Source organism: Plasmodium falciparum (assembly GCF_000002765.6).
Source record: "Plasmodium falciparum 3D7 genome assembly, chromosome: 8".
In the NCBI taxonomy this organism is placed as follows: Eukaryota; Apicomplexa; class Aconoidasida; order Haemosporida; family Plasmodiidae; genus Plasmodium; species Plasmodium falciparum.
Genome location: NC_004329.3, coordinates 532,501 through 545,000, shown reverse-complemented (window position 1 = coordinate 545,000; position 12,500 = coordinate 532,501). Strand labels below are relative to the sequence as shown.

At 17.3% G+C, this 12,500-nt stretch overlaps 3 protein-coding genes across 3 annotated transcripts in view; 1 reads left to right on the top strand and 2 right to left on the bottom strand.

The window, feature by feature from the left end:
- Positions 1-204: 204 nt before the first annotated feature.
- Positions 205-3,030, bottom strand: PF3D7_0810600 (ATP-dependent RNA helicase DBP1, putative; the record flags this gene model as incomplete). Its single annotated transcript, XM_001349384.1, has 1 exon — positions 205-3,030. The coding sequence occupies one exon, from the start codon at positions 3,028-3,030 to the stop codon at positions 205-207; it is 2,826 nt and encodes a 941-aa protein (XP_001349420.1).
- Positions 3,031-8,381: 5,351 nt separating this feature from the next.
- On the top strand, positions 8,382-10,532 carry PF3D7_0810500 (protein phosphatase PPM7, putative; the record flags this gene model as incomplete). Its single annotated transcript, XM_001349385.1, has 9 exons — positions 8,382-8,418; positions 8,609-8,735; positions 8,862-9,009; positions 9,165-9,228; positions 9,398-9,505; positions 9,700-9,832; positions 9,938-10,088; positions 10,215-10,316; positions 10,491-10,532. The coding sequence occupies 9 exons, from the start codon at positions 8,382-8,384 to the stop codon at positions 10,530-10,532; spliced, it is 912 nt and encodes a 303-aa protein (XP_001349421.1).
- A 437-nt stretch (positions 10,533-10,969) lies between these two features.
- Positions 10,970-12,500, bottom strand: part of PF3D7_0810400 (aquaporin, putative) — a gene marked incomplete at both ends in the record, with an annotated part of 1,812 nt that continues 281 nt past the window's right edge. Inside the window, one exon of the mRNA XM_002808790.1 lies at positions 10,970-12,500. This exon is cut by the window's right edge and continues 281 nt beyond it. Within this exon, the coding sequence (XP_002808836.1) occupies positions 10,970-12,500 (1,531 nt within the window).

The following is a 12,500-nucleotide window of genomic DNA, read 5'->3' as shown; positions in this document are numbered from 1 at the left end:
TTTTTTAATTTTTTTTTTTTTTTTTTTTTTTTTTTTGAAGAAATGGATGTGCTTTAAAAATTTTGAATGAATCTTAAAATACAACTTTTAATATCTGAATGGTATATATTATAATGTGTGGAAAAAAGGTAAAAAAAAGAAATTAAAGTTATATATATATATATATATATATATATATAATATTCTTTTAGTTCACATGTGAATTTACCATGCTTCATTATTATTATCATCTACATTTTGGAAATTATTTCTTTGAAACTTTTGATCATCAAATTTTTTGAAGTTATTATTATACTTGTTATTGTTGAATGGGTTATTATTGTTATTAAATGGGAAATTATTATTATTGTTATTATTGTTATTATTGGGGTACATATTATTATTAAATGGATTGTTACCAAATGCTAATGTACCTGGGTTATTATTATTATTATTAAAAGCACTATTATTTTTATTATTAAATGGATTATGATGTTGTTGATTGTAATTACTAAATGGTCCCTTATTATTATTAAATGGATTATTATTATTATTATTATTATTATTCATGTGCATATTATTGTTCATATGAAAATTCCTATTATCCATATTATTATTATTATTATTATTAAATCTGTTATTAAAATTATTTTTATTTTTCATAAACTTATATTTATAATTTCTATTAGCTCTTGCACTTGCTGTATGTTTCATAACTAGATTTAAAAACCAACGAGGGATTTGTTGATTACATTCTTCTAATGTTGCTAATAGATCTTTAAATATATTTTTATTATCTTCATTTACAAAGGATGTTGCTATACCAATATTTCCAGCTCTTCCGGTTCTTCCAATTCTATGAATATAATCATCTATATTACTTGGTAAATCAAAATTGATTACATGTTTAATATTTGATATATCTAAACCTCTTGCTGCTACATCTGTTGCAACTAAAATATTTTTTATACCTCTTTTAAATAATTTTAGGGCTCGTTCTCTTTCATCTTGACTCTTATCACCATGTATACATACAGCATTTAATTTCTGATTGCTTAAAAATCTTTCAATAATATCTGCTTTTCTTTTTGTTTCAACAAATAAGATAGTTAATCCATTATTATTTTCTGCTAATAGATTTAATAAATAATTACATTTATTTTCTTCCTCTACAAAGACCAAATTTTGTTTAATATATTCATTTGTACTACCAACCTTACCTACAAGTAAGAACGTATATTTACATAAATATTCTTTTGCTAATACTTGTATTTCTTTTCTGAACGTTGCACTAAACATAATAGTTTGTCTCTTTATAATATCATTACAATATTTTTTATATTCCACTTTGTTTTCACTAGTATGTACATCATTATCGTTTCCTGGCATATCATAATCATTTACAATACTTCTTATTTGTGGTGAGAACCCCATATCTAACATACGATCAGCTTCATCTAATACTAAAAATGTAGTAAGGAATAATTTAATTTTTCCTTTTTCTAATATATCATTTAATCTTCCCGGTGTTGCTACTATTATATCTGCTCCTTTATCAAGATTCGATAATTGTGTTTTTATATTATTTCCTCCATATAATACTACTGGTTTTATACCTGTTTCAAAACAAAACTTTTTGGCATCATAAAATATTTGTACAGCTAATTCTCTCGTAGGAGCTAATATTAAACAAATGGGTAAACAAACACGATTGAAATAATAATTGGATGTTTTATTATTTTGTTCATAATATGTATGTTTAGGTGGATCATTAATTAACATATGATTTATTATTGGTAATAAATATCCAGCTGTTTTTCCACTACCTGTTTGTGCTACACCTATCAAATCATTTCTATTCATAATAATATTTAAACTATATTTTTGTATAGGTGTTGTTTTATCATAATTCACTTTCTTAATATTTGATAATAATAATTCATTCAAATTTAAAGATGGGTCATCAAATGTTTCTATGGCTGCAACATTTTCACTATTAAATCCACTGATTTCTACAGGTATAGAATTATATAAATCAAAATTAACACCTTTTTCACTTTTTACATTTGAATATATTTCTTCTTCTTTTTCAGGGTAATATCTTCTATTGTCTCTAGTGGCCCAGGCAGTTTGAGGAATAGTATAATTTCTTGGAAAGGCATTATTATTATTATTATTATTATTATTATTACTGTTGTTATTAAAGTTATTATTTCCTAGACCTTTATTAAAATTCATTCTATTAAAATTATTTCTGTTGTTGTTAAAATTACCTTGATTTCTTAACATAGGAGGTTTATATCTAGGTTTTTCCATTCTTCCATTATTATTATTAATATTATTATTATTATTATTGTTCATATAATTATTATTTCTTTTAATATTATTATTATTATTATTGTTGTTGTTATCAAACATTAATCTATTATTTTCCATTTGCATATTATTTAAATTATTTACATTATTGTTATTAAATGAATTCATACCACCAACATTTAAACCTCCTTTCATCTGATCATGCATCATATTATTTTCATTATTCCCTTGATTATCATAATATTTATTATTACCAAAATTATTCTTCATATTTTCTGGATTATTATTTTTATCAACATAATTCATGTATGATCTATTATTATCAACATTCCTTACAACACCAGCATTACTACTACTACTATTATTATTATTATTGTTGTTGTTATTATTATTATTATTATTATTACTATTATTACTATTATTATTATTATTATTATTGTTATCGTTTAAACCTACATTCTCATTATTAGGATTCACATGTTCAACACTATAATTTCTACTTCCATTATTGCTATTTGACACCATATGGTTCATTTCTCTTTTACTATTTCTTATTTGGTTATATACAAAATTGTTAGTTGATCCATCCTCTGCAACAACATTACCCTTATTATAGGTATTAGTTATATTATCATTTGTATTCGTTGCGTAGTTATTCCTTACATATAAGTTCCCTTCTTCATTTTTATTATATCCGCTGTTCATATTGCTATTATTATAATTCATGTTTGTCATTTTTTCAAAATGGTTTTAGACTAATGCAAAATTTAAATATGTATATATATAAACAGTTAAATATATTTACAAATAAATATGTGCGTGGGGATATAGGTGTAGGTGTATTAGTAGGGGTCTTCTCTTTTACTATATTGTTTTCCTTTTACGTACAAGTTATAATTAATATATTCTTAAATTCTTTTTGTATATTTTAAATAACATTCAGTTCAATATATTATAATTTCTTCCTGGGACCTAAAATTCCAATTTCGTAATATAAAATAAATAAATATTTGTGTATTTTTAATCAATATACATTAAAGTTATAAACATATGTGTACTTATAAAAACATATAGATGATGTTAGCTTTTTTTTTTTTTTTTCTTTCTTCTTTATAAAAAAAAAAAAAAATCTATATTTTAAATATTCCAGTTTATTATTTTATTTTTTTTTATTTAATATTATATATATGTGAATATTTATTGTGTGTACAAAATAAGAAATTTTCTTTATATTTGTGTATGTAGGTATTTCTCTTTATCTTTGTATATACGCTTATAATTATATAAATATATATATATATATATATAGAGAGAGAGAGAGAGATTTTTTTTTTTTTTTTTTTTTTTTCGCTTTTATATTATTATATTTTTCTTTTTTATATTATATTATATTCTTTTCTTTTTTCTCTATCTCTTTCTTTGCAATTCTTTATACTTTTATATTTTTTTTTTTCTTCTTTTTTAAGAACTTATTTTGGTTTCACAAAATAGCTTATACATAAATGTACATTTTTTTTATAAATATAATTGCATAAAATATATATTTTTTACTTTTTTTCTTATGTTCCTTTTATATACTTTATTATTTATATATAATATATATATTCTTAAGAAAATATCTTATTTTGTTAAAAATATATACTATTGAATATAAAAAAAATATATTTTATACACTTATACATTTATAAATAAATACAAAGTAAATATATTTTTTTTATTCCCTTAAATATATATGTATATATATATATATATATATATATATATATATATATAAACAATGAAATATATAAAAAATATATTTTTACTACTTGTTAAAATATTATGTATTATATATATTATATATATATAGGGTTTATATATTTGTGCAAAAATGTATATATATTATTATATAATAATAATACAGCACTTAATGTAAATGGAGAAAAAAGAGTATATTTAATAAAAGGAGAAAATATAATGAATACACATATATATATATATATATATATATATATTTCTATTTATATAATACATAAAATTATATCTTATATTTTTTTAATTGTTTATTTCTTGATACAAGTTAAAAAAATTGTGCCTTAAAATAAATAAATAAAAATAAAATAAGCGAAAAAAAAAGTTCATTTATATACATTTATATTTATTCACATATCTATAATAATAACTCATACCCCCTTATTTATTACTTCAATATTATTTTTACAATATTTTATGGTATGGCTATAAGAGTATATAATGTTATCATATATATATACACAAATTAACACATATATATGTACGTAGTATTTATTACATATATATATATATATATATATATATATATATATGTAATATATAATTATAATTTTTTTTTTTGTTGTTGCCTTTTCCTTTTCTTTTTTTTTTTTTTTTTTTCATGTACAAGCTTAATATATTTAATTATTCATGTGAAAAGGAAAAAAGAAAATCTGCAGGTAAAAATAAAAAATATTCTATGATATGTAAGTTTGAAATAAGATTACTAAATAAAGATCTATAATATTTTTTTTTCATATATAATTTAATGAAATATGTAAATATGATGTATAAATTTTAATATCATATCATCTGTTATATATAAAAAATATATAATTTTTATAGTACTATTTTATATATTATATATATATTTTATTATAATAATATTGTATGTATTATATAATCAGTTATAAAATGTAGAAAAAATTTTCTTTTTTTTTTTTTTTTTTTTTTTTTGTTATATATATTTGAATGAAAAAAATATAAATATTATATTATATATATTATTATCTATATAAATAAATATAGTGATATTAATTAAATATATATATATATATTATAGTATTATCATATGTTTTAATAAATAAATACATTATTATTATATATAAAAATAAAAAAAAAAAGTAATTTTTTAATAATTTTTTTTATACATTATTAATATGAATATATAAAAATATATATAATATATAATATATCATTATAGAATAATAATAAAAAAATACTTATTTATTTTTTATTTTTTTTTAATACTTTGTTTTAAATATTTTTTGCTTATTTTATGCATATGAGACTTATTTAGCATAATTATATATTATATAATTATATATATATAATAATATATAAATTATATAATATTTTATAATATTTGTATTTTTTATATATAATAAATATTCCTTTTAAATTGTAGAAAAAATATATATAATATATCTTATCTCTGTTTTTTTTTTTTTTTTTTTTTTTTTAATATATAAAATAAAGTATCATATAATATATACATACATACAAAACAAAATGCGATATTTAAAGGAAAAAAAAAAAAAAAAATTTCTATAATATATATATATATATATATATATATATATAGATATATAATAAAAAAATAATAAAGAAAAGAATATTTTTTTCATATATAAAAGAAAGAATTAATATTATATTAAAATATAATATTCATATGTTTTTAAGATATAAGCTTATTTTATGAGTAAAAAATTATGAATATAAAAAATATATGAAATGTATGATATTATATTTAAGGGCCTATAATATAATAACAAGCCTTTAAAGATTTTATTTATTTAATAATTAATTTAATATGTATTATAAATATATATATATATTATAAAGATATGTATGTATTAAATATAATAATAAATCATATACGTATTATATTTACATAATTATAATATGGATATTTATTTATATAGAATTTTTTTTATTTTAAATGTGTCCATATTTTATAAAAAAAATAAAAAAAAAAATTTTAAAACATGTGTGAATTATATATATAGTTTAACTTATAATTTTTTTTTTTTAATATATATATATATATAATGGAAAAAAAAAAACAAAATATATATATATATATATAACATTAATAATAATAATATATATATTTAATACTGTATATATTATATATATATAATTGTTGTAAAGAAATAAAACTTAGCTATTTGTATATTAATGTTATATATATATATATATATATATATTATTATGTTCATTTATGAACATATGTGGACATAATATTTATTGACCATATGTGAAACGAAAATTAAAATATATCTTATAAATATATTTAAGGACATATGCAAAAAATTTTTCCTTATTATTTTTAATTATATATTTTATTATGTGTTAATATATATATAATACATGTAATTAATTTTTTTTTTTTTTTTCTTTTTTTATCTATCACATGAAAAAAAAAAAAAAAAATATATATATATAATATATACAGGTTTATTGTTTAAATATATATGTACATTTTACAAAAGGGAAAATATATATATATATATATATATATATATGTAATATATTGTAAGGTATAAATATATTTATATATACCTATAGTTTAATATCGTAAAGTTTATTTATAATATTAAATAGGTTTTGAGGTAAAATTATGTATATTTTGTAAGGGACATTTTTATAAGGTGCACGGTTTTGATATTACTACATGTGTATATATTTTTTTTTTTTTTCCGTTTTTCCTTATGGTAACTTATATACCGTTCTCAAAGGCTTTTAAATTTAATATGAAGTTTATATGTAAATGCAAAAAAAAAAAAAAAAATTATAATAAAATAAAAATACCTATACTTCATTTTTTTTTTTTTTTTTTTTTTTTACATGTAACTAAGAGAAAGAAAAAAAAAAAAAAAAAAAATTAAACTTAATTATATCGTGTCTACGTTTTGTTTAAGAAAATATATAATAATAATACAAATATGTGGGAATATTTTATAAATATTTATTATATCTTATTACAAATAAATAACAATAAATATGATATTATTAAATATGAGAAGAATAATATGAAAATTATATATAAAACATGATCATATATTTTTAAATTGGACAATAAAATAAACTAATAAAAAAGTATTTGTATTTTTTTAAAAGCATAAAATATTATATATTTTTAGGGTGTGTGTGTATATATATATATAATTTTTTTTTTTTTTTTTTATAATGTATACGAAATAAGATGATGTATATGTTAAATACCATTTATTATATTATATATATATATATATATATATATATATATATAAATTTTATTTCTTCTATATAATTTTTCAAGTATGAAATGAAATTGAACAGAATAAAATTGATGATATTTTTATAATATATATTTTTAAATTAAAAATATTAAATAAATTTTACCTTTTTTTTTTTTTTTTTTTCTTATATGAATAATATTTTCTATAATCTTTTAATAAGAATAAATAAAAAAGCAAAATGTATTTTCCAATGTTTCTTATATATAATAATATAGGGTTCAATAAATAATATATCAACATATACCTAGAACAGTACTTATTAAGAATTATACCTTATATATTGGTTTTTCCAAAAAAAAAAAAAAAAAACGATAAAATATTACCATTCAGGATAAAAAAAACAATATAATAATAAGAATATAATAATTTATAATAATCTTTTTCCTTTAAAAAAAAAAAATAATAAAACGATACATAATTTATACTTTTACATAAAAATATATATGCGGGTATAATACATTATTATTAAACATCATAAAATTTTGTTTAAAAAAAAATATATATATATATATATATATATTCTGTTATAATTAATGATTATTTCAAAATTTCCCCATAATATGATCCCATTTTATTTATTTAATTATTAATTTAAAAAAAAAAAAAAAAAAAGTCTGTAATATGAATAATCTTAAAAAATATAAATCTTTAGATACGTATAAGTTTTTAATTCTTTTTTTAAATATTATTTGTTTGTTTTTTTGCAACATAATAAAATATATATATATATATATATATATATATATATATATTTGTCATCATTTTTTCATTATGAGCATATGCTTTTTTTTTCTTTTTCATAATATTCGTCAAGATTTAATAATACTCGGAATTTATTCTATCCTATTCTATTCTATTCTATTATATTTTATTTTATTATTTTTTTTTTTTTTTTTGGGTTTAATTTGAAAATGAAATATATTGATATATTAATATTATATATAGTGTTTTAATATATTAATTTATATTTTTTTTTATTATTTCAATTAGTTTTTTTTTTTTTTTTTTTTTTTTTTTTTGTATTTAATTAAAATGCCTGTAATAAATGGAGCACATGTTATTTCTATGAGTAATAAGAAAATTTTATTTTATCATAACATAATAATTAGAATTTTTTTTTATTTTTTATGAATTTAATATATGATAAATATATATCTTTAATTTGAAATTAAAATATTGAAAGACATTTCTTATGTAGTTATTATAATATTATTTTATAATTTATATATTTTCTTTTCTTTTTTTTTTTTTTTGAATAGAAAATTATACTTTAGTTAGTGATGCATATGGTGAAAAGGGAGTAAAGAAAGTTTATGAAGATGAATATTTGATATGTGAAAATTTAAAAAGTTTTAATAAAAACTTACATCCTAATTTCAACTTTGCGTAATATAATATTTGAGTTTCGTCTGTCCATTTATTTGAGCACTTATATATAATATGTATGTATAGAATATAATTTTATGACAACTCGATTATATATTTGTATTAATAATTCATTTTATTTTATAGTTGTTTTTGTTTATTTGATGGGCATAATGGGAAAAATACAGCCATGTTTTTAAAAAGAAATTTGGCACAAGAGTTATCAAATAGTTTCTTAGAAATGCAGAATACATATGATTCGTCTCTTCCCATACCTGATCATTTTATAAAAATAGTAATATAGTAAATATATATTTTATATTTATGTGTAAATAATTATGTTCCTATTTTTTCCCTTTCTTTCTTGTCTTTTTCTGTTTTCTTGTTTATTAAAAAAATGTTAATATAATTGAATAAATATATCGTATATTTTGTTTCATCTTAATTTAGAGTGTTAATAATACATGTAAAAGGATTGATGAAAGGATAGCCCAAGAATATCCAAATAGCCGAGGTGATAACAATGTATATACATCACAATATATATATATATATATATATATATATATATATATATTGACGATAATATGGTTGATGTGAAATAATTTTATATATTTTTTTTTTATTATTAAATCATATAATAGTACAGATATACAATGATATGTATATTCTTTGTTATACAGACGGTGCCACGTGTGTGATAGTTTTAATAAAGGATGAATATGCTTATATAATAAACATAGGAGATTCGTGTGCATATTTGTGTCGATATTTAAATAATTCTAATCAGGGTAAATTTTATAAAGGAATATAAGTCTTTTATTTTAACAAAAAAGTTATTAATGTGTACATAGAATTATTTTTATCAATTATTTTTATTATATATATATATATATATATATATATATATATATATTTATTTATTTATTTATTTATTTATTTATTTATTCATTCATTGTTTTTTTTTCCTTTTATCTTCCCTAAGCCATTGAATTAGTAGATATTCATAAACCTTGGGTTATAACAGAAAAGGAAAGAATAATAAAACATGGAGGCACTATTGAAAATGGAAGAGTGAACGATATAATCGATGTCACAAGATCTTTTGGAGACTTATCGTAATATATATATATTTCAAAATACATTATAAAATAAATGCCACAAAACATCTCAAATTATTTTGTATGCTGTAAAAATTATACCAATTAATTTTTCTTTTTTAGATTAAAGAAATATGGCTTATTGTGCACGGGGACGTTTAAAAAGTTTAAAATAAATTCTGACGATAATTTTATAATTCTGGGAACAGATGGATTTTTTGGTTCTGTTGATATCAATTATGTGATAAATGAAATAACAAATTTGTCTAAAAAGGTATATAGATAAAAAAAAAAAAAAAAAATATATATATATATATATATATATTATATATATATACTACTATTTTAATATTTTATAATACGAATAATATAATTTTATATTTACGTTTCATTATTGTAGGAAGAACGATTGGTAAACGTTGAAAAAAAAAAGACAGTATTCGATGCTAAGAGTATTTGCAATATTATGGTGGAACATGCTATTGTTGATAAAAAATCTCAAGTAATATTAATATAAAAATATGTTCCCTAAATATATATTTTCTACATATATAATTAAATTAATATTATATAATATTTTTATAAAGAAAGTATTGTAAATATATTCATTTTGTAATTTATAATTCTCTTTATATGTAATCACATATATATGTTTTTCATTTTTTATTTTATTTAGGATAATGTAACGGTTGTTTTAATCAAATTTCTGCACAAATAAAAAAAATAAAAAAAAATAAAAAAAAATAAAAAAAAATAAAAAAAAATAAAAAAAAATAAAAAAGGAAAATAATAATATATATAATATATATGAAAAAAATATAAAATAAGATAAAATAAATAAAAAAAAAAAGAAGATAATGTTAATTATAAAATTATAAAGTACCTATATATTTAAAATATCAACAAAATTTAATTATTGAAACAACAATATGTAAACAAAAAAAAAAAAAAAAAAAAAAAAAAACACAAACATATAATTTATATAAGTATATGTGTATATTTATAGAAACAATTAAAGATAATAAAATAAAATTACAGGTAATTTTATTTATTATTATTTTTTTTTTTTTGTATTAAAACGTTAATTATAAATAAACATATAAATGGACATATAAATAAACATATATATATATATATATATAATATATATATGTTTTAAAAAACGCTGGGTAGTAAATAATTATATGAATTATTATGTATATTATCATTGTATTCAATCAGATAAGCATTTTGCTTTGCGCTGTTTTTATCTATTAACGGTATTTGTTCTTTCTTTTTATTATACGATGAATATACATTTGTATCAATGATGTTGATAATTTCTTCTTCGTTTTCTTTAAAAAGCGAAAGGAAAGTTGCGGCAAATGCTGATCCAAAATAAGGCCCTATCCATAATGGTAACGACTGAATATAAAAGATTAGTAGTTGAAATATTTTTGTAATACTTAAAAATGATATAAATATGGAATAAATTTTAAACGAATTAGATGCTTTGAAAATTTTATAATATAAATATGTATATAATGTAGATGTTGAAAACATTGGATTCAATGTTGTATTTGTTACAAAAACAAAAAATAATAAAGAAAAGAATATAAATAATAAGTAAAATATATGGTTCATTATATATTTAATATATTTATTATCAATATATAGAAAAGAATTATATTTTCTATTCTGATTTGTACTGAACATGTCATATGAATAGAAATCTTCATATGTATTAAAATTATATAAAGAACTCATATTTCTTAATTTGTTTATATTAAATGTTAATGATTCATCATTTTTATTTTCTTCCATAAATTTCTTTTTATAATTATATAAACTTAATAATAACAAAGTTATTAAAAAGGTTGATATAAATTCACAAAGAAAGGTTTTGATAATTTCTTTTTTTGGTAATAAAGTATAAATAAATATACTACCATATAAATGAGCACATATAATACTGGCAACGATACCACCAAAATATTGAAAAGTAATATAAAGTGTTGAAAGAGCAAATCCATATTTTTTTGGTTCTGTTAACCATAAAGCATATGTATAAGCTGGATTTATATGAGCACCTAACAAAATAAATATTACATATATAAAACAACCTACAAAGGAATATATTGCATGATTACTACTTTTTTTATTTTCTGAATTTTTTAATACTTCATATTGATCAATATCTTTTAAATTGATATTATTTATATCTTCTATTTTTATTTTACTATATTCATTTACAGGTTCTTTAAAAATAATTTTATCTACACTTTTAAGCATATTCTCTTTATTATTTATATCATCTTCATTCTTAATATTTTTTTCATCATTTACTTTATTATTTATTTTCTCATTTTTTAATTCCATATTTGTATTATCATAATTTTCATTTTTATTAGATATATTTTTAGGATCCTCCATATCTTTTATTTTCCCATCAGATGTAGTGCTTATTTCTTTTTCATTTATATTATCATAATTTTTTTTTTTTTCATTATCTTTTTCAAATTCATTTTGTAAATTATTGCTTATTTTATCATCGTCCCTTTCCACTTCCCTTTTACTTTTATTGTTACCTTTATATTCGTTATCATATTTTTCTAATAATATGCTTGCTACGACATTTTTTCTTTCTTGATTTAAGTTATTCATATATTTAATATTATTAATTTCTGCTTCGAAATTATTATGACCA